Source organism: Puntigrus tetrazona, chromosome 18, assembly GCF_018831695.1.
Source record: "Puntigrus tetrazona isolate hp1 chromosome 18, ASM1883169v1, whole genome shotgun sequence".
NCBI classification, from domain to species: domain Eukaryota; kingdom Metazoa; phylum Chordata; class Actinopteri; order Cypriniformes; family Cyprinidae; genus Puntigrus; species Puntigrus tetrazona.
The window spans coordinates 12,990,551-13,013,327 of record NC_056716.1 but is presented as its reverse complement, the minus strand read 5'-3'; the positions used below and the strand labels follow the sequence as shown (position 1 = coordinate 13,013,327).

Sequence of the window (22,777 nt, the reverse complement as noted above, 5' to 3'; positions counted from 1 at the left end):
GCAGCAATAGGCTTTGTCATGTATATATTATACTTATGGATGCATTGCTGAGTGGGCCGAAATAAAAAATATATATCAGAAATGTTTAATAGATTGCATGGTTAAAACCTTCAAATAAGCCTTTTTGCATCATTCCTGTTACGTGTTTTGGGGCTGAAATGTCTGTGAGTTAAAGTTATTGAAGGCAAAAAGATGCGCAATATCTATCTTAGACTTTAAATAAACAGCATAGGCTTACATGTTATAAAGTTAACATTATTTTTCATTATTAAAAATGCAATGTAACGTATGCTTTCTTAGCATGGTTTCCATCGTAATGGTTTCCTTTATTGTGATTGGTGGTTGAACTTCTGACATTGAGATGTTTGGTAAAGCAGCCATGTAAAACTCGGGTAGTGGGCGGGGCCAGAGACATTAAACGTGCTGGCTTATTTAGTCTGTGACGTACGTGCGTGCGCGAGCTCCGATGTCGCAGTAAGTACATTAAATGCGTCATTTTGTCTGCTTTATTACTTTTCATATCATATCCAGGGTTTAAAAAACAAGGACAAGCTGTTATAGTTTGGTAAATAAAGATGTAAATGTCTCTGACTGCTTGCGTCGTCATCGCGCTATTTCAAGTAACATTAACTTTCTATCGACGCTAGCAGGGCTAAGCTTATGTTATTTACATTTTTTTATTTTGTTATCATTTTTTTTACAGTTTAGCAGAACATATGAGCTACATCTGCTGTGCTAAAACGAGTGCTTGGAGTTGAAATCAGTTCTTTAGATAAGTTTTAACAAGTTTGTATCGTCTTTTCTCTGTAGCCTCATTTAGTGGGATCCGGTTATTTGTGCGTTTTGATATTTCAACTTTCACCTCATAAAAAATGGCCGGGAAATTGTCGTTTTTCTGGTTTCCGCTGATTATTCGCTTCATCCTGCGTCTGTCACAAAGCACACACACACACACACACACACAAACTTACTTCATGCTGAGATTGATAAACTAACACAAACCACACTGTGAAGCCTGTATATAAGGCATTATAATGCTTTATAGTTATGGAAACTACAGGCATGCACGACACATTATAATTCATTATACATTTATATGCAAACACTGTACGACTGTATGCACACAAAACTACTGATTGAGTAGGCTATGTGTGCATTAAAACACATAAATTCATAAGTTTGGCTTAAGTTACATTATGGACTCTCTAGGTGCAATCATGATTAAGCTGTCATAGTACACGATCATACATAAGGCCGTTACACTTATATATGTGTATTGCATTGTATATGAATTGCAATTTGTATTGTAAAGCATAATGAATAGCTCTAGAATGTGTTAAAACTTCACAGAAAATGCAAGTTTTTTTTCCTATCTGCAGTCTCTGTAGCAGTGCAATTTCAAAAATAAGTTCCGAGTATTATTAATTAACATCTTCTACTTCTGTAGGGTTTGGGTTTAGGGCTGGTTTCTTATAATAATGAAATTTACTGTTATTAATATAGTAAACATACCCTACTTATGAAAAGTTAAGATTTTTTTGTTATAATATTTAGCCTATAATATTTAGTTGTTTTTTTTATGTTTTTTAAATAAATCTATTGTAAGGAGCGAATTCATTTCTTGACACCAAAAACGTGGCATCTTTTAAGGTCTTTAAATGCGACCCTGGAGCATGGGAACCTAAAACCAAAAGGTATTTTTATGGTTTTACAACCGATCTGAAAACCTCTGGTTTGATTATATAGAGTGACAAAACATGACAAGGTGTGATTCCAGATCAGCCAGATCAGCCTGTAGTGTGTGTGTGTGTGTGTGTGTGTGTGTGTGTGTGTGTGTCCATACACCACATTATGTACTTTCTAAAGGCCAGATATACATCTTGTTTTTTGGGGTTTTTTTTTAATACCTCTCTCTCTACATATATATATGTGTGTGTAAATATATATATATATATATATATATATATATATATATATATATATATATATATATAGATAGATAGATAGATAGATAGATAGATAGATAGAAACAAATGCATGTATATATTTAAGAAAAAATGTTTTGTGTTTATATGTTAAATATGAAATATAAGAATATGAATATATAAATGTATAGACGTAAATATATATATATAAAATATACGCTGTATGTGCATTTATGATAAATATACACAGTGCACATACATATATAATGTAAACAAAAACTTTTATTTTGGATATGATTAATCGTGATTAATTGAGAGCATTAATTAAAATATGTTAAAAAACATTTATTGTAATATTTCAAAATATTTGTTTTTATTGTGGTTTTGACTTGGAAAAAAAACTGCCTTGAGCAAAAGACTTCTTGCAAAACCGGAAAAGCTAGCAACAGGCTGAAATGAAATAAGTTAATGTTTTACTGTATTTAATTTATTTCAGTTAAAATGAACTTTATTGATTATAACCATTAACTTTTTTTTTTACAAGCTATCAAATTATATTATCAGGATTACAACTTAAATATATATATAATCTTTATGTTGATTTCTGTTTAATGAGTGGTTTCAGACATTTGGACCTGTCTATATATGGTCAATAGAAAGCTGACCCCAAAAATATGTCTGATATGCAATTTGTTCTTTCTGAACGAACAGAGAATTGACTTGCACTAGTGTTTTCTCTCTCTCTTTCTCTCTCTCTCTCTCACACACACAGAAGATAGAAAATGAGTGAGGATGTATATGAGGTCCCCGAGGGGACGGAGTATCGTTATCTGGTGCAGGACGAAGAAGAGGAGCAGATACAGTACGTCCGTCGCCACTATGTCAGTCCATTCCTGGTGGTGTCGCGCAAGTGCATGTTCCTCATCGGCTGTGGCGTGATCGCTCTCCTCTCTCTCGCGGGATACCTGGCTTATGTGGCTGAGACTCCTCCTCCAAGGGTGGCAGAGGTGCAGACCGAGTGCGGTCGGCTGCGAGGGAGCTGGAAAGGCGGAGCTTATTCCTTTAAAGGCATCCCATACGCAGTGCCGCCGGTGGGTGAGCGTCGCTGGCGACCCCCGGCGGACCTATTTAAGGCGGGACAGTGTTGGCGGGGCGTTTACGACGCCACTCGATTCCGTAGCATCTGTGCGCAAGTGCAGCCCCTCCGAAAAGACGGACAGGTCATGGGACAGGAGGACTGTCTGCATCTCAGCGTCTGGACGCCGAGCCTAAAGCCCGCCAAACCACTTCCAGTCATGGTGTGGATCCACGGAGGGTACCTGCACATGCTGAGCGGCCAGGAGAAAGGATACTCGCCCACCGAAGAGCTGGCGGCCCGCACGCAGATGGTGTACGTCAGTCTGAATTACAGGCTCAATGCTTTCGGCTTCATGGCTCTGGAGATGCTCAGGGAAGGCTCTCCCACCAACTCCTCAGGTAAAGCCCGTACCTATCCAGTTCAGCTATTTCAGGACTGCTGTCCATCTCCTTATTACAGCATATTGAAATCGATCAGATGTCAAGGCATGGACTTTCTTGATAGCAGTTCATTTACTGGTGTCTTTCTGTTTGCTGTCAGGGAACTATGGCTTCATGGACCAGATCCAAGCACTTCAGTGGGTCCAGAGAAATATCCATGACTTCGGTGGCGATGCTGGAAGGGTTACCATATTTGGTCAAAGCTCAGGTACAGCGTATAATGACACTGAAAAGTATTTGGACACTTGAAATGTCTAAAGGTCATCGTATAAATCAGGGTTTGATGCCAAGGACCACTAAAATACAAGTTATCATTAGACTTATTCAATCCACTTAACTAACCGTTAACTGTAAACTTTTTGCATGCGCCTCTTTCAGGGCTGGTTTTGTGCACAAGCAATGGTTACAAATGAGACCCCTGGTTTCTTTTTTGGAAAATATTCCATTCAAAATAGTTAGAGACCACCATGTATATCTTGGACTGACCATTAAGAACCCCAAATTATTAGTTAAATTGGTTAAGTTTTGTCTGTCATGTTTGGACAATCTTGTGACTGCGAGTCGCCTGGGTCTGCCAGTATTTAAACACTTTTACTGTGCTACCAATGTAAAGGATTAAATGTACTGGGAGAAGCACCGGGAAATCTGACCCAAATTGGAGACATGGAGAAAAGCCTGTCTGGGACCTCATTAGCTAGCATTAGTATTAGTGAATAAGCTACGTTTTGTGTAAAAATGCAATTAAAATTCTGAATCAAGTATAAGAAAAAAGATCTGTCCCTGCCAGAGACCCCTGTGTATACACTACAATCATTATTTTTAACTCCCAAGGTCTGACAAAACCTATTTTGAATTCCTCCCTGAGAAGCATGAATTTTTTATTTTGTCTTAAATCCTCCTAATTCTAAGCATCTTATCTCTAAATTTGTTTGTTTATTTGAAAGTTGTGTGACAACCCCTAATAAGAGATTTAAAGTGTCCTGGGAAGATGAGCTGGTAGCTGAGCTCTCCAACGAAACGTGGGATAAGTGTCTGAAGGCAGTAAGATCCTCCTCAGTCAACATCAAACATCTGTTGATGCAATTCAAGGTCATTCATGGTTTAAATTATGCTAAAATCAATCTCAAAAGATCAAATGTTCTCTTCTGTTCCACCGTTGTGTGACAAGTGCAAAGTCACAACTGCTCACGCTTTTTTTGCCCTTCACTGTCAGCATTTTGGGCAAGCATATTTGATTGGTACTCTAAATAGGGGTCTAGTGCTGGTGACAGATCTTGCTATCTTTGATTTTTCACAACCCACCTCTAGCCTTCCAAGAGACTAGAAGTCATTCTCACCTCCCTCTTTTTGGATTCGGTTTATGTACTGATCTCTGTCATACAAATGGAAAGATGATTTCTGAGGAACTCATGTGAAAAGTTATCCACTGTCTGATAAATTAGCTGCCCAACCGATTAGAGGGTTGAGTTGTACATTACCTTTGGGCAATTCCACATAATTGACTGTTTACTAAACCTGTAATTATCATAATTTATGTCAAGGATTTTATATATACTTATACCTCTTCGTTTTATGCTCAGCTAGCCTACTCTTAATTTGCTTCCAGGCGGTGTTCTCTCTAATAGCTAACTACTCCCTCTTATAACTTTTATCTTTAATATGCTATTTATATTTCATTTGACCCTTTATGCAACTAAATGATGCACATTTTAGGTTACTCAAGAAAACATTTACAGTGCCGCTACTTCCTAGGAATTACATTAAAAATAATTGAATTCAGTTCAGTGGAGTCAGAATGAACCCACAGCATCCTAAACTCAAACCTTTTATACCATTACAGTTTATTAGCCCTAATGTGAATGAAGCTGCTCCTGTTGTAACAGCTGTGGTCTGTATGTTAATGAATTTCTGACACCCCATTGTCTGAGATGGTTCTCGGTGTCCCACATTTATTCCAATTCTGCAATTGGTCACCATTTGCTCAGGATGTGATCATCCCAAATGGTGCAGAAACTAAATGAGCGTTATCAAACATCTTTTGTGAAGTGGAATCTGGGTCAGGACACACTACAGTTTTTGTTTAACTGTATAAGTGTCTGTGGAAATCTTAAACAAGCTACTCTTCTATAGTAGGCAAGCTTTGGGACATTTTTACCTCATACAGATGCATCTTTAAAGCGATAGTACACTCAAAAATATATCTGCCATGTTTGTAGTTTTTAAACCCTTTTTGTTTGTGCTTGTAGTTCTGAACCAAATCCTTTGCCCATAGCACAATTGATTGTGGGCGATATGAGCCACTAAAGTGTGCATGGATCCACATTACAAACATCTAACAAAAATGGTAGACCTGACAAAAGAACTGAGCAGCTTAGAGGGAATATTGCAGTCTTCAGTGTATAAATTAAATACAAAATTATTCTTATTAAAGCTACAAAAAGCTCAGTCAAGACTATTGAGCTGTTTGATTGCATTAATGGCACAGACAGAAGCTTGTATATTATGCTGCTGTCACTTTAAGAAATATTGCACAGATGCAATATTCTAACATATATATATGATTTTTTTTTTCAACTGGTCAAGTTCACTTCAGGCAATTTGACATATTTTAGGTGTATTTGGCAATTTAGATGCAGAGCCACATGACATACAGGGGGAAGCATAAAAGATACCATAGCCATGACTTACTAATTAATTCCCTCGTAAAACTGATTGCCTTAAGGTTATCAAAAAGGAAGATTAATAGCAAGCAAACAGTGGAGAATAAGTAAAACGCTACCTATAAACCGATAGGTTCATTTGCAGTGTTTTACACACCCATATCTTCAAACATTTGCTAAACATGTTTTATAATAACATATGCCATAAATCAGCACAAAAACTCTATTTGCTGTTCTTCTACTATGCTGTAACCCACTCATATGGCAAGCAAAATAAATTTGCACTGCTAATATTTGTGTCTGAAACCTTCCCTTGTGAAAATGATTTATATATAATATAATTTCTTTAATTAAAAAGAGTAAATATTATGGAAATGAATACTTTATAATATATTTATGAGTGATTTTTATACACACATACATATATATATATATGTGTTAATAAATGTAAACTATAATAGATTTTTATGTTAAATGCAATTGAACTTAAGAGTACTATTTTGACCCATTTAAGTAGAGCATCTTTATACGTAATTTCATTTAGTTTTTAAAATATAGTTCAATTGTAGCCTGCTGTCTTGCATTTACGTCAGACGGTGTTTGTAGAGAATATGCCGAATGAAACAAGGTTGTGTTGTTGTGCAAGTCAAGTGGAAACTGACAATATATAGCTGATCCGTGCTCCTCCTTGAGTTTTAAAACCGGCGGAGGCGGCAGCACAGAAGATGGTATATACTCCAGCACTGTGACAACATCTTGTCATGTTGTAAGACAACATCTGTATTGCTGTTGCAGACAGTAAAACGTTTAAATCAGATTACAGGCAGAAACACAAATAATTGTATTTCCGCACACAGTCTTAACAAGGCCTTTATTTTATTGCTATCATAATATATTGTCCGGATGGACTACAAGTGCCATTCAATATAATTAAACACACTTCTTTTTCACAAGGGTTACTCTTCTTAATGTATATTAAGTATTTCTCTCCCTGTTTGATCATAAGGAGGAACTTCAGTTTGGACTTTGATGATGTCTCCACTAGCCAAAGGACTCTTTCATCGCGCGATAGACATGAGCGGCTCATATGTGTACAACGCCTCTCTGGAGTCAGCAGAAAGAGACAACTTAGAATTCCTGAGAAGAACCGGCTGCAAGAACGCCATCTGCCTGAGAGATCTACACATCGCTCAAGTCCTTCAGGTGAGAAATTTATGGCCGAGCTTGTAACCTTCCACAGCAAGGCAGCAGCAGAGTCACGGCTGACTAACAACAGCCTCAACCTCTCGGCCCCTTCGTCCGTAAACTCTCTTTGATAAATCATCAAACCTCGACCGGCTGCCAGATCTCGCCGAACGCTCAATGAATTCTCAATGAAAATCTGCCGATGAGGTTTAATTTCTCTAAATGGGGGCAATATATCAGAAATGGTTCTGTGGTTGAATTAATGTCAGTGATTTGTATCTGACTCAGGCAATCCCGTGGCAGCAGTACCCAGCATGGGCGGCCGATGAAATAATCGATCTTCCGGTCAAAGGTGTTTTTATTGGCCCAGTGGCAGTCGTTGACAACTATGTTCTCAAAGCTCCTCCGTTCGAGACCTGGGAGAAGGGTGTAGCCGGAACCTATAACGACGTCCCGTTTGTGGTTGGAACAACCGAACAGGAGACAGATTTTGCGTAACCTGTTTATTTTTCAACTATCGGTTATAAAATGAAAAAAAATAATAACTCTCAGGATTGTGTGCAAATTCAGAATTGAATTGAGAATGTATTTAAAGTTCATGAATTGGAATTAAATTAGTTACAGTATAATTCGGATTTAAATTCAGTGAAAGAAATATACTTGTAAAAAATATTATATACAACATATGGTTGATTTGTAGAAACATATGATATTTATAATCATTGTTTGAAATGCCTCCTATGTAAATGTGTATTTATTAATTGTAATTATTTAATGTTAAAATATTTCATTAACAATTTTTGCTTTAAAATTAATGTATAAAACTTGTTTTTATTTTTTAACAAGTATTATATATATAGCTTGCTGTATGTAGTACATATATATATTATTACACACACACATATTCTATATATTAAACTAAACAATAATATGTTAACATTAAATAAATACACATTTATAAAGGTTGCATTTCAAACATATATATATATATATATATATATATTAGTATAAATATAGAATTATACTATATATAAATATATAGTATAATTAAAATCTAATATAATTACATTTCATTCATACATAAGACATGGCATTTGTTGTTCTATAGGAATAAATAAGTTATTTGTACTGGTAAAAATTTGGATTGGACTAGTGAAATTTAATTTGTTAATTTCTATTAAATTTCATGTCACACATTGTGATTTTTGCCAAACTTGGTAAATTACATTAACATTATATGCCTTTTTGCTTTAGTCCTCCATACGTAAACATCTCAGCATGGATTTGGGGAGACTATCAGTGGATTGTGAAAAGTAAGTGCAATCTTAGCAGACATTTAAAAAAAAAAAAAAAAAAAAGTATTTATATAAGTGGACGTGTTTTTCCTCACCTCGTCTCTGTTGACCGTTCACTCAGACAAACTGACCCCTTTTGGAGAGGCCCTGACCAATCAGGCGCTGAGGCTGTACAATAGCTCAGCCCCGTGCCCGACCACTGACCGCTGTCCAGAGAGGCTCTTCACCACCATGGTCTCTGACATTAGGGCTACCTGCCCCAACAACGACCTGGCAAAGAGAGCTGCAGGTTCAAACGCATTTTTTTTCATTGCACAATTCACAATTAAAAGCAATTGAGCTTCATCGGCACTCTGAATATTTTATCATTTGTGAGCTTCAATAAATATTTCACGGTAAGTGGCTGTATAGTAAGCAGGATATTGAACAGTGAGCTGGTCATTATCTCAAAATAAACCCATTCAGGATGATACAAGAGCGCTGCGCCATTGACTGTACATTGTGTTTAAATTTGGTATCCATAGTCAGTTTAAATCTAAGTCTTTGCATTGATGTCTGATGTGTTCCAGGAGCCTTAAAGAACCCAGTGTACCGTTATCTGGTAACTTACACTCCATCAAAACAGGCAAACACCTCCAGCTTGTTACCCTTCCCCAGTCGCTTTGCCTTTCATCTCCTAGACAGCCTGGCCTTCTTCGGGGGTCTTGAAATGGTGCTGGGGACCCTGTCGCCGGCTGATATCAACTTCCAGGAAATGATCACCAAGTATTTCGTACATTTTGCCAAAGAAGGTAATGTGAGCTTTCCCATTCTGCTAATATAGCGCTTGAAATCTACAGTAAACGCTTGACCCTATTTCTTGAGATTTCATTTTGAAAACATTCGCTACCGGGTTTGGGGTCAGTGAGATTTTTGTGTAGTTGCTGAAATAAAAAAAAAAATTATTCAACTATTATATGCATGCATTATATTGATCAAAAGTATAATATTACAAAATAATATAAAAAAAAACATATATAAAGCAGCATGCTGTTTTCAACAGTAATAATGAATGTTTCTTGGGTAGAAAATCTGCATATTAGAAGGCTTTCTGAAGGACACTGACAACTGGAGTAAGCACGGGAATAAGTTGTATTTTACAGTATATTACAATAGAAAAAAAATATTAATATTTCAAGGAATCAATGTGTATTTTTATCAAATAAATGCAGCTATTGTGAACGTAAGATACAATTTATTTTTCCATTTATTGACCCCAAACTGAAGTGGAATCAATGCATTAATAATGCAACATTGTTTTCATCAATGAAAATAAATTAGAACAGGAACGAAGTAGCACGGTTCTGAAATGTAAAAAAAAAATGTTTTCCTGATACTATCGTGAGCTCTGAGGTTTTTAGTGAAACTCTTTAAAAACACAAATATGCTTATTATACTTTTATTATAACGACTTGTTTCTGGTTCATACGTCATCCGCAATGCATCATGGGACAATTAGCGACACCCCAGGATGTCAGCAAGGCCAGGAATGTTGGATCAGATCCCAACAAAAGATTTTTTTCTGATATCCAAAGCTTTCTTATGAAGTTATAAATTATTCACCTTCAAACCATCTTAGATTGGATTAGTTTGAAAGAGTCACATTAAAAAGTCTCCTAATCCGGTTTATGTGATCAGCGTGATCTAATCCTTCCTCTAACTTTTGAAAACTCCTGGTAACCTGACAGGCAGGATGCCAGAGGAGTGGGAGGAGTTCCCTTCACGTGTCGCCCTGCTGGACAAGAACATTTCTTTTGTAAAAAGCTACTCTCGCGAGAGGTGCGACCTGTGGGAGGAGAACGGCTTCTACTCGTACGCCTGGATCAACTGACACGCTTCATCATCATCATCATCATCACTGGCTGCACCCATCCATCTGCTGTATTTTCATCCCGTAAAGCTTTTGTGTGAGCACGGAGTGTATTTTGCGCCAATTTTTGTACCTACAGTAAAATAGGTGTATTTCCATAGGAAAGAAAAATCACAGAGTCTTAATCCTTTTTTCTAAATAGAAATATCTTTCTGACGGGGAAAGCATATCACGTTAGACAACACCTTATCTTTTTTTGAAGACCAAAATTTCACGCACTAATTCTGTACTTAATATACTAAAAATGATATTTTAGTACTTTATAAGATAAACTTAAGGTCATCTAGGTATGTTTTGCGCTGTTTTGAGACACCATGAATATGAACATACTACCTTGTATTTCAAAAATGTATTTATACACTTGAGTGTACTATTGTACGAAAGATGCATTCCAAATACATTTTTAAAAACAAAGATAGTATGCTATAAGTGCATTTTAGTCTCAAAATAGCACAGATGAGTACACTTCGATGATCTTAAATTTATCTTAAGTACTAAAGAATCATTTTTAGTACATTTAAGTGTATTAGTGCAGAAAAAAGGCACTTTAATTACATTATGAAAGGAAGTGTACTTGTTTTTTTACCTGGGTATCTATCTGTCTGTCTATAATTTTATCCGATCTTTCGATCGGTCTTTGGTTCTGTGAACTTCTGCGTTTAATCGAACCTTTACAAGCTAAGAAGGGAATCAGCGAGTCTGAATGTGCCTTTGAACGAGCGAAGCCATAAATCCCCAATATTCCGTTTTTTTTCTTGTTTGTTTGTTACACTAATCGGCTCCATTCTTACATTTTCAGAATATAGCCAGTCTGCTGTTTCTAAACCTGTTATTCTTTGATTGTGTGGCTAAGCTTTGACATGGATGAGAAGCCAGGGACACAATGAGGGCCTACAAAGGGATAATGCGGCTCTCTGATCGGCCTCTTTTAATTTAACTGCTGCGCAAGCAAGACCGAGGGAGGACGTACGCTTACATTGATCTTTTGTTTGTATGTAGATGCCGTAGATCTTCGCTATCGATGCAGTAACAGAAGCTGACATTTAAGTTTTTGTACCTGTGATCAAAGGGTCTTTTACCTCTCCTGGACAGACTTTAGAATCAAGGCCTTCGGGATCAGGAACATGGCAACGCCTGGAGAGCCATCAAACTAAATCTGGTTCAGGATCAGTTGTGTTTTATAAGACAGCCCCATTTCCCGGGCAGGGCTGAATGAACGGAGAGGTCAGAGGCCGGTCTGCCTCTGTGCAACAGGATGAAAGACATCCGCTGAATAAGAGCACATGAAAGCCCTGACCCACAGACTTTAACCCTGTAAAGCCTGACGTATTAAAAATCGTGTATTTGATACATCAGGCCTTATAGCATGACACGGGAAAATACGGGCTAAAATATAAACGCTAGAAAAATTATTCAGAGGCTCAAAAATAGATGATAGCTAACGTAAATTTGTTAAAATATATAAAGCAATGCCGTGTTGATTGAGAGATTGACAAATATATGTTCCTCAAAAGCCTGATGAATCATATTTGATATTTTAATATGGCTTTTCTAAAAATGTGTGCGTAACTTTAAGAAAAACAAATTTCAAAAAGTGTTTTTCTTGAAATATTACGACCAGCACAGTTCTTAAGTTGCTTCAGTAAGAAAAACACATACAAATTGCGCAGTAAAAAGATATCAATCACAACCTGAAGGTCCACATTTTTATTGCTTTATATATTTTAGCAAGTACAAGGCCAATTAGTGTATGATTAAACTATTAATCAGACAACAGCAGGCAAATACGACACCTTATGCTTCACAGCCAATACTCTGAAATTTGTAATTTTTTTTTTATTGGGGTTAAAGAGCCAATACTTACTTTGCGAGCATTATTATTCTATTACCACTCTTGTTTGTTTTGCACTTTATCTGTAATCCTTCTGTCGTGAAATGATTGTTGCGTTTATTGAAACAAAGTCTTAAACAGCTGTTGCAGGGAATTCAATCTTTATTCACACAAATCTCAATAGATTCTTCTCAACAGGCTACAATAAATAGCTTTTTATTCCAGACTGTAGTTGGATTGTTGTTCTTTATTTTCAAATTTAGCATTGGGATACAAACGGACAGGCAGACAAATACCATTCGCCAGCTCCCCGGTCTGGCATAAACCCCAAAAGAAAAAAGGAAAGAAAGGCTGTAACGCATGTACTAGGAAACAGTATCGCACATGCAGATTACCAGAAAACGGACGACAGTGGGTGAACTTTAAATAAAGTATCTAGTTTGTCAGCTGTCATTTTATCTTCTAAACTGAGGGCGTCTTATTAAATTTCCGCTGATTAAATCACGTCGCTGTAAACCTCCTCAGCCCGCTTGATTTCTCGAACACTTTCTTCGTAAGTAAGAGCGAATGCTGGAAATCGGATACAGCACCAGTGTCTTCGGCTTATGCTGGCATGCAAAACAAACTGGGATCTGGGAATCACTCGCGCATCCGCATCCACAAAAAGCCTCAAGAACTCGTCCTCGACATGCCAAGACGTATTGCACAATATTACCGTCATTTACTCACTTTGTCATAACATAATCGTGATGGACTGCATTTAGGAAACGGGCTCAAAATATTCCAAATGTATAAATACAACATATGGGTTTCCCTTTCCTTGTTCACCGAATGAACCGAGGTCTTCGGATGCCGATAAAATACAAAAAGAAAGCCGTAAGAACAAATTAGAGCTCTAGGTTTAGTTATACATTTAATTCCAGACAGAATACTTTTCAAATCCATATCTATTTGAAATCAAAGACCAGTACACGGCGTAGAAAACAGGACTGTTAGTTTGAACAGAAAGCACTGCGATTCTCAAAACAAACTTTACACTCTTCCCAGTGCTTCTGCGGTTATCTGAAAATAAAACGAGAGTCCTCAAAAAGAAATTAAAATACTGTCAGCAAGAGTGTCTACAGTGGTCTGGGGAGAGATTGGGAGCTCCTTGGCCTTTCTCTCTCTCGGATGCGTGTTCATGTAGGAAAGACAGACCAGAGCCAATCAGCAGTGAGGTGCGTCCTGTAATGCAACTTCCGTTTCGTTCAAATGCAGTCCTTTCAGTAAGATCCATAGCGATCCTGAACAAACACAAGATCGGTTAATACAGCCGCTGTGCGTGTATTGAACGTACAGTCGAGACCGCGACGCGTGCATTCACCTGAATGGTGTTCATAACTCCGTTGGCCAGCACTGCCATCTTCCCGGCAACCGTCTTCACACCTTGCTTGAACTGAGCGATGTCGGGACCGGAGGGAAGCACGCTGTCGAATCCTGATGAGCCTACAGCCGTGTACATGTGGAGAGCCACAGTCATGTTATACAACACGTCCACTAATAGAAGACGTTTGTCTAGTTTATAATCTAATTAGCATGAAGTAAACAGTAGCTGAGGGCTGAAGGGTTTACCAGAGGAACGGACGCTGCCGTCCCCAAACAGGTCAGCAGAGCTGATGGAGGTGCTTCCAGACATGCCTTCTAGACGAGTCTTCGCTTCATACTAGTGGGGAAAAAAAAGAAATAAAATTTTATAATATATATACACATATATAAGAATCACTAACAACAAAATCTAGGACTCAAGGTCTAGTGGGCTCAGTGTACCTCTGGGTTGCTCTCACGGCCGAAGAACATGTCTGATGAGATTGCTTTAGCGTTGGCAAACTTCTGTCGTGCTTCGCTGGACTCTGTGACTGGCACAGAGACCTCAGGCTTCCGTCGGCTGGGCAACCTGGGACACGGCGTGTCAAGGGTCAACACCGGCCACGAATCATATCAGTGTCTACTGCGTCAGGACGTTATTCAACTAACCTTTCTCCGATTGGCTGGATGCTTGAGATGGTGACCTCACTCTCTTTAGGCTCCTCCTTCTCCAGAGCCCAGGAAGAGAACGATGATGCTCCATCATTGTCCCACCGCGAGCCAAAGCTGTCTCCTGAAGTGAAAGGGTTGTCCTTGTACCTGAGAACACAACGATTGATACGCATCACACACACATATGCAAACGCACGTTCTCACAAATGCTTTCGGACACAGACATACTTAGGTGGTCCGGAGGCGAAGCCAGGCTCATCAAACATGTCCAGTTTAGAGCGAGAAGAGGATTTGACTCCGACCGGGGTCTCCTGCTCGATCACCTGCATCTCAGCCATCACGGAATGAGACACGGCACTGCGGACCGTCAAAGTCACATCATATCAGCCTCGTTAAGCAGAACGTACAATAAAATTAACAGCCAGACACGTCGCTCAGCATTCTGGGCTATTAATCTGCCGCAGACAGTGATGTCATGCTTGAGGGGAGTGATGTAATCAATGTGACAGTAGTTTAATCGAGGTTGCCGCCGTGTCTTTACCTCCTGTTGCCAAACCCCATGCCCAGCCTCTCTGCCTGTTCCTTCTTCTTGCCCTCAAGGTTCTTCAGTTTCTTCTCCTCCATCTTCCTGTCAATCTCCAGCTCTTTGTAGGCCAGTCGCATCGAGGCCACTCTGCGAGTTAAAAGAAAAACTAAGCTTTAGCTCTGACTGACTTGTTAGAGAAGCCATCACCCGAAACATACGCTTGGCCATTCGGTGGGTTCTAATCAAAATCTTTTAAAAGAGAGCATTTCAGTTTTACAGCATCCGCAAACATCCAAGAGATTCTGAATGAGGCTTCTGGAGACTCACATGGACTCTTCGGCTTGTTTCTTGGCCTCGGCGGCCTGTTCCTCTCTCATTTTCTCTGCCACCTGGGCTTGTTTTTCCACCTCAGTGAAGCTCTTGCTGCTCACCTTCTGGGCACCTAGACCCTTTTTAGCACCAAGCTAAAATCCAAGCAAAATGAAAATAGAACATATTTTTTTATAGTCTGAAAAAAGTAGAACCTGCAAAGAAGTGAGGTTGAACTACTGAAGCAGTAAATGCTTGGTTTATATTGTATGCACATTTAGACACATATAAATGAGCTCCATTAGGTGGCTTTTTTATATTTCAATCTATTTATTCTAATTAGTTATTCTATTGATTCTCTCTCTCACACACGTGTTTGTGTGATAGATCAATAGAAGATTGAAATATACAATTCAATTTACATTTACACATACATACACAAGTGCTGTGCATATTATATATATATATATATATATATATATATATATATATATATATATATATATATATATATATATATATATATATATATATATATATCAGCACTATTCTAGCTTTTGTATCGTGCCTGACACAAGCCTGACACCTACTGACGAAAACTGAACACTGCAGGATCAGGAAGCACTATCCCGTAACGGGAAGTGACTGAGCACCGATTGTTCACGTACCCCTTTCTTCGCAGCGGCTGGCTTCTTCTTTCCGATAATGGAGGGTTTCACTTCTGAAAACAGACAGCACAGTTAGAAAAAAAGCAAGCAGGAACCCGTTTCTTCCTAGATTATTCAAGAGAACGCAGCTTCTCCAGAGAAGGGTGATTAGTGCATGGCGATAGAGGCCACAGCCTGCAGTGCCCTGAGAAATATCATGCCGGCAAAGCCTGAGGAAAGGGACGAGGTCACATCTCACTCAATCAGTCGGCGTATCAGAGAAAGAGTGCGTTTAAAGTGTGCACACGAACATCGGGAACATCCGTGCAGCATTATTATTGAATATAGCGAAAAATATAGGCGTCTGGTCATTTTGTGTTAAGACGAATGCTGAAATTGGTCTTAAGATTTACACCGACTGCATCCTGATCAACAATGAAAAGCTGCTGTAATCTCATTCCAGGGCACAAGTCAATTCAGACCGGAATAACACGGCATAAGATCTGGGTCCAGACTGGAAAATGCCCAAGAGCTCTTTATGAGATAAAAAAAAAACACTACTATACAACTATGGGAAAGAGGGGTAAGATATGCCCATGAGTTTAAGGAATATCTCACACTCACAAAAAAAAATTACATGTTATAACATCTGATAAATAAAAATCACAACAATCCACACAACAGTTTCCGCTTGTAAACAGTGTTTAATCTCTGCTGATTCAGATACTATACTATGGATAGGAAACTTATTTTTGAAAAAAACAAAAGGAGGCTTGATGCATGATGTTAATTGATGGACTGGAGTGGTGTGGATTATTGCAATGTTTTTATCTGCGGTTTGGTCTCTCGATGTGACGGCATTTATTCGCTGCAGAAGATCCACCGTCACTTCAACAGAAGTACAGCCCAAAGTATACCTCAGTTTATTGTCAACTCTAAAAATACTACGAATATAAATAAAGTATTAAAAAAGTGCACAAAGTTGTACATTTTCAAACTCTGTATGCCCAGCTCACATGTGAAAAAAAAAAATAAAAAAATTACCCTTTCCACATTTCTTGGGAACAAATACAAAATTGGGGTTATTTTTTTCCCCAAAAGCAAAAGAAAATAAAATGTTTCTGTGACATTCCAAAAGACAGGAAATAAAAACCCTGAAAGACTGGTTACATCGGGCAGAAGAGAGAAAGATGTCAAATCTGCCGTCACTCCTCCAGCCAAGCGTTAACAACACCCACACAGCAGCAACTAGTCTTCTAATATTCGTCCCAAGGTAACAGAAAACAAAGCATAGTGTTGTAATTTTTCATTATTTTTGGGATGAAAATAAAAACGGTTGGCTAGATTTATTTTTGGGATGAAAATATATAAAACAAAAAAATTGGCTAGATTTATTATGTTAACTGAGGAAGCGCGTTATCAGTCTGTGACTAGAACTAGCAGAGACAGCAGCAGCTATAGACGGCCGTGTTGACGAGAGCCTGTGTAAGAGAACTAAAGGTTTACTATCGTTTTACTCACCCATAAGCCATCTTAGATGTTTCTTCTTTTTAAAAAATGTATCCTGGCTCTTCCAAGCTTGTTAATGCGGTTGGATAGTGACCATTATTTTAAAGCTCCGTAAAGCGGATATATATTCGCAAGTACTGTGACTATACTCTTGCGATGGGTTTTTGTAATAAAAATATTTCTAGTTTTACAATTATAAATCTAGCTTCTTGGCATACGCATCACAGAAAACAGCCAAGAAGCTGGACGCTCAGGCAGTTATTTACATTATAATTTAACTATATTTTTGTTACAGAAACCTAATAATCTGCTTCAGAGGACGTGTGAAAACTCCCGAAGGCATATAGGTTAGTTTTACGGAGCTTCAAAATAAAGGAAGAGGCAGGATACATTTTTTTCGTCTGAAAGAGAAAAAAAAAGTCATACACCTAGGATGGCTTTGGGGCGAATAAAACACGGGAGCATTTTTGGGTAAACCATTCCTTTAAGAGATTCTTACAAATATAGTTTAAGTGAGTAAAATGATTTTTTTTTTTTTATTGCTAATACGAATACATTTCGCACACACTGGACAAGAATAAAACCACGGGCTCTAATTAGGCATGGTCTATTGCTGCAAGCATGCATTTTGTGTCAAAACTGAATTATACTTTGGGCTTCAAGCTCTATTAACTGCGTGTTTTTCAAAATGTTGATCGGCACTGAATTTATCAATTTTAAATTAAATCAAAACCCAGTTAACAATTGTGTGAGGGCAATTTACACAGTCCCTGATGACACCATGAATAGATTTGGTAAGAAAATGCATTATTATTAAAAAGCTTTTTTTTTTTTTTTACAGTAACACCAAGCTTATATGAGCAGTTTTGCAGTAATGTTATGATAAAGAGGAAGGGGTGGAGCCAAAGCGGCGCACACGCTCAAATTAAGTGTCAGTCAAGTGCAGAACCATGCTGCTTCATTCGGATCAGCCAATAGGCATCCTGCCATTGTAAAACCATTCAAAAATCACCTTTAGGAGACTCTTCAGCCGTCAATCTCATTGAGTCGTCTACATTAACAGAACAGACAGCAGGCTTTCAATTCATTTGCAAGGAATGTTGCAGAACTACATTTTCTGTCTCGTTTTTACACAAAAATGATTTCAAAGAAACTTAAGTACGTAGTTACGTGCAATTATTATCGTTCTTATTTCATTCATTCTTTGTTTTCCATAAAAAGCACACTATATACGGAACACTTTATTAGTTTTCCAAAGAGGTCCTGGAGCTTGACTTACTTAAATGATCCAGCAATGCTCGATGGAAAAAAAAAGCAATATTGGGTGATGAAGGGAGAAACGGAAACATGGGGATGTTGTGGTGATGATAAAACACATTCTGCCTGAGCACCCAAACACGATCTGAAAAAAAAAAACACTCACCTATTGTGGCTTTAGGACTTGTGCTCAGTCCTTCGATGCTTGGACCGTCTTCGGACTCTGCAAGAGCAAGAAGTGATTCAGTGTAAAAAATACTGATAATGAAACGCATGCGTTGTGTTGTGTAATGCTGGACACTCACGAGTACCGCTCTCTGAACTCTTAGGATTGCTCTGCTCCAGTTGAGGGGTCACGGCTCCATTCTCATCTGTTAGGGATGGGGACGCCATGTTCCAGCTGTTGGCCGGCTGCAGGTAACAATTATCAAACTTAACACATCAAACCGTAATAATAATGGCATATGTGCATGAGTAGAGATCACTTTACATTAAGGTCCCATTATCGTGATCAAATACAACTTTTGCCTCAATTAACTAATTATTAAGCATATTAGTTACGCAAGCAGTTTTGGGTAGAATATGGACGTAGAATATGGTCATGCAGAAAATGTGCTTTATAAGCAGTCAATGTGTTATTAGTAGACATGCTAATAAGCAACTAATATACAGTGAGAATTGGTAAATCGGTGTTATAACTGCATATTTGTTTTTGAAATGGCTTGCTCAATACATAAAATAAGACAAAAACTTGTTTACGATTCCCAACACAAAACTGTATTCTACCTGTGTGTGCTCGTCAAAGAAGTCGGTCTCTCTTTTCTCTACAGGTGATTGCTGAGTGCAGCCTGAGTTGTCAATCCACAGCTGAATGGAAAAGTACGGGAAAATAAAAAAAAAAAGATTTTGTAAATAAAAGGCCTGAATCCAGATCTCCAAAAGTTGTGCTTTGAGAACTAGTGAGTCTGGGATGATAAAGCTAACGAAGGCTGTGTAACGTGGAGTTTGTTCAGTGACTCAAGTTCAAAGTTTATTCAATAATCACAAACATATAAAAACTGCAATCCAAACATATTTTTGCATTACATAACTAAAACAGCTACATATTAAAATAGATTAGAAAAAAAACACACAATTATAATAAAGCGCACGCGCTTCACAATTAGTTGGTTGCATGTGTGATGTCGACATCAAAAAGCAGTTGGTTGCATGTGTGATGTCGACATCAAAAAGCACGTATTCGATCAAACATCCACAAAACTGGAATATCGCTATTCAAGACAAAATCCAACATACAAAGTCACTTCCTGGTAAACTGCGTCAGGAAAAGGCACTGAATAAAATAGATGAAAGAGCAAGGTTTGAGCATGCTGCGAAATAAAAAAACGTAGTCAATGCTTTTGAAAGGCTGCTGTTTGGGAACACAGTTGTGCAAGACAGTTATTATGAAAAATACTTAGTGACTATAACATATTTTCTGTGTGTTGTTCAAGTTATCCCATCTCATAATGCGAAGTCACATGACTTTTCCGAGCATGGAGAAATTTAATTAGTAAATGCTTTCATGCAAATTTTTTCTAATCAGTATCAGTGTTTATTAAATGTGTGCATTTTTTTTTCAAGAACTTATGCTCATTTTGCCAATTCCAAATAATATGCATGAGAATAGGTGGATGGAAATGTAGCTAATAATTACAAGTGACTTGCAACAAGGATGAGCAAGGTTTGAGACGACCACAAGTGTGTATCTCTCTAAACTACTGGGTTTTAGAAACTAAACATTAAAGCTACTTATAAACACAGGTGTGTTATAATACAAATTACACATCTTGACCAATGTGAAAACTTGAAGCAAAGCCAGTTTGAAAGACTCTGCTTTTAATGAATGTTACATAGCACGGCACTGAAATATATTTTAATAACCAAAGCTGACAAGAAATCCACAGGGCAGAGTTCATTTTCTAGGCAGCGATAATGCTGGAACGGTATGAGACTGGTATACTCACATCAGTGCCGTACTTGGAAAGCGCGGCGTTGGCAAGCTGACGAATCTTCTCTCTGTACATCTGAGCCGCACGACTGTTATACTTCGCATTGGTGTCATTGGTGGTACAGCCGTGTTGGCGGAAAAACCCCATCTGTGCAACAACATGGGACTGATGAAGTGATGCAACACGCAGCGTCTACAGGTTAAGCAATAAAAATGCGAAACTGGTGCAAGTGCATGGATATCATATGTAGGAAATGAAAAACTAACCGCGTTGGCATTTCCTCCAACCTGCATGCATCTCAGCTGAAACCAGCTCCAGTTGGAATCCAGCTCTGTGGACCTGGAAGGACAATATTACACACTATATCTCACCCTCTAACTCTTGCCTAACGACTGAATGTGACATTCTGGAACAGCACGGATGAATAAAAACACTGACAGACATTCACATGACAGCATAACCGAATAAGAGAGAAGAACAAAAGCGATCCAGACCGACCTGATAAAGCTCAAGTGCACTCCCAACGAGCGATGTATCCCAGAACAGTCGATGCAAAGAAACACTCCATAGGGAATACTGGCCCAACTCGGGTTTTTAGCAGCGCAGTCAAAGCAGGCCTGAAAACAAACATACCATTTTCCCCCCATGAAGAAAAATCTAAAGTACAGGGTTAAAAAAAAAATAAAAACGCAGTGCTCAAAATTATAATTTTCTCATATGCTCGGGTTTCCAATGACCATGGGCTTCGCGCTATTAAATGGCTGAAATGTACTTGAAGACTGCAGGCAAACATATGTTCAAACATCTTGTTAAAACAAGTCCATTGTTATGTCCTAGGGGCGTAACACAAATGTATTTATTCACTTTTTAACGCCTTGCCAGCATCATGGCACATCCTGAATAAATTACACGTAATGAAATAAAATATAAAAAGGTATACGATTAACTAAAGTTTCTAAAAAACATTTCAGGTGTACACTACAAACACGAAATGAACGCAAAACCTCAATAATACTTTCAGCAAATTGTTAATAAGGAGAAACGCAGAAAGGAAATATTACACATTATATAAAACTTAACATGAATTTATTAACTTAGTCTGCTGACATATATATCTATATCTCTCATATATCTGTATATATATATATATATATATATATATATATATATATATATATATATATATATATATATATACACACATACACACACACACACACATTCATATATCACACTGTATGTTTATATGTATAATGTACGTTTCAAGATATCTTCTTACTAATCTGTACGAACACTAATTTGCAACTTCATGCTCGACTATACGGATTTCCCAAATATGAATGAGTTGGATCCATCTTTGGGATATTCCACCCAGAATGTTTTTGTGGGTTTTGAGCTACATAATTACAGGATGAGTCATTTTCCATCGCCACTGCGTCATTCTCGTGTAACAGACAGAGCAGGTAAACCCGCAATCAAGCGATTTCTTTCAAGACAGCTCCTTTAGTCCGAATATCTTGTTAATATTAAGGCATTAGTGCCTGACAGCTGGAAACAGGTGTGTTTTTCAGGTACGATGTTGACAGTAACGTGATGTGTTGGACGGGACCCAGGCCCCATCAGCACCGGCTTAGCGACAAACAAATGACACGTAATCCCACACGAAACAAACACGTGGTTGTCTCTGAATGAGACAGAACGATAACAAAAACATTCACAGATAAGTTACAATAAGACCTGGTGTGTTACCTTGTTTGTGGGTATGGAGCGCAAACGTTTAAAAATGGTGAGAATTTCTGTCTTGTTCGGTTCCGACGCCATCTTGCCAACTGAGCAGAGCGAAAACAGAAACCAGAGAAGATTAAAAGACCGGCCGGAAGTGACGTCGGTGGAAAAATACAGGTCGCTTGACGAGACTCGAATACGGAATAAACTAATAATTTAAATGTAATAAAAATGTGAACGTACGGACACGATTATTTAAACACGAGGACTATAATTTATACACTCCTGCACCATGCGCATAAACGAAAATTAAATAAAAGTATAAAATAAAAATGAGTTACATTTTTGACGTACGCATCTGAAGGCTTTTTATAAACTCAATAAATCGGATTGATGATTTAAAATGTATTCAAATCATTCATTATACAAATCTAAACCAATGTTAATGAATTAAAATGTAACATATATAATAGC

General features: G+C 37.9%; 2 protein-coding genes across 4 annotated transcripts; one reads left to right on the top strand and one right to left on the bottom strand.

Annotated features, from left to right (window-relative positions):
• Nucleotides 1-395: 395 nt before the first annotated feature.
• On the top strand, nucleotides 396-12,547 carry si:ch211-71n6.4 (para-nitrobenzyl esterase). Of its 2 annotated transcripts, none has more exons than XM_043264722.1 (9): nucleotides 396-474; nucleotides 2,698-3,401; nucleotides 3,544-3,651; nucleotides 7,110-7,306; nucleotides 7,577-7,782; nucleotides 8,543-8,601; nucleotides 8,705-8,872; nucleotides 9,153-9,374; nucleotides 10,311-12,547. In XM_043264722.1, the coding sequence occupies exons 2-9, from the start codon at nucleotides 2,708-2,710 to the stop codon at nucleotides 10,451-10,453; spliced, it is 1,797 nt and encodes a 598-aa protein (XP_043120657.1). In that variant the 5' UTR covers nucleotides 396-474; nucleotides 2,698-2,707; the 3' UTR covers nucleotides 10,454-12,547. The 2 variants fall into 2 exon arrangements, with proteins under 2 accessions (XP_043120657.1, XP_043120658.1); XM_043264723.1 differs by having other exon boundaries at nucleotides 421-474; nucleotides 2,655-3,401.
• On the bottom strand, nucleotides 12,468-22,480 carry arfgap2 (ADP-ribosylation factor GTPase activating protein 2). 2 transcript variants are annotated; one of them, XM_043264725.1, is made up of 17 exons: nucleotides 22,328-22,480; nucleotides 21,077-21,195; nucleotides 20,845-20,917; nucleotides 20,594-20,725; nucleotides 19,374-19,454; nucleotides 18,893-18,998; nucleotides 18,754-18,810; nucleotides 18,343-18,381; nucleotides 15,843-15,895; nucleotides 15,193-15,329; nucleotides 14,881-15,012; nucleotides 14,568-14,696; nucleotides 14,337-14,486; nucleotides 14,130-14,256; nucleotides 13,935-14,025; nucleotides 13,687-13,808; nucleotides 12,468-13,606 (listed from the first exon to the last, which is right to left on the bottom strand). In XM_043264725.1, the coding sequence occupies exons 1-17, from the start codon at nucleotides 22,397-22,399 to the stop codon at nucleotides 13,586-13,588; spliced, it is 1,641 nt and encodes a 546-aa protein (XP_043120660.1). In that variant the 5' UTR covers nucleotides 22,400-22,480; the 3' UTR covers nucleotides 12,468-13,585. The 2 variants fall into 2 exon arrangements, with proteins under 2 accessions (XP_043120660.1, XP_043120661.1); XM_043264726.1 differs by lacking the exon at nucleotides 18,343-18,381.
• Nucleotides 22,481-22,777: the final 297 nt, after the last annotated feature.

Excerpts from the sequence above, each read along its gene's own strand:
- si:ch211-71n6.4 (XM_043264722.1), top strand. The coding sequence starts at position 2,708 with ATGAGTGAGGATGTATATGAGGTCCCCGAGGGGACGGAGTATCGTTAT. Across the intron at positions 3,652-7,109 it reads CATATTTGGTCAAAGCTCAG|GAGGAACTTCAGTTTGGACT; the intron begins GTACAGCGTATA and ends TTTGATCATAAG. Across the intron at positions 8,602-8,704 it reads CTATCAGTGGATTGTGAAAA|ACAAACTGACCCCTTTTGGA; the intron begins GTAAGTGCAATC and ends CCGTTCACTCAG.
- arfgap2 (XM_043264725.1), bottom strand. The coding sequence starts at position 22,399 with ATGGCGTCGGAACCGAACAAGACAGAAATTCTCACCATTTTTAAACGT. Across the intron at positions 20,726-20,844 it reads TTGGAGGAAATGCCAACGCG|ATGGGGTTTTTCCGCCAACA; the intron begins GTTAGTTTTTCA and ends GTTGTTGCACAG. Across the intron at positions 13,607-13,686 it reads GAGTTATGAACACCATTCAG|GATCGCTATGGATCTTACTG; the intron begins GTGAATGCACGC and ends GTGTTTGTTCAG.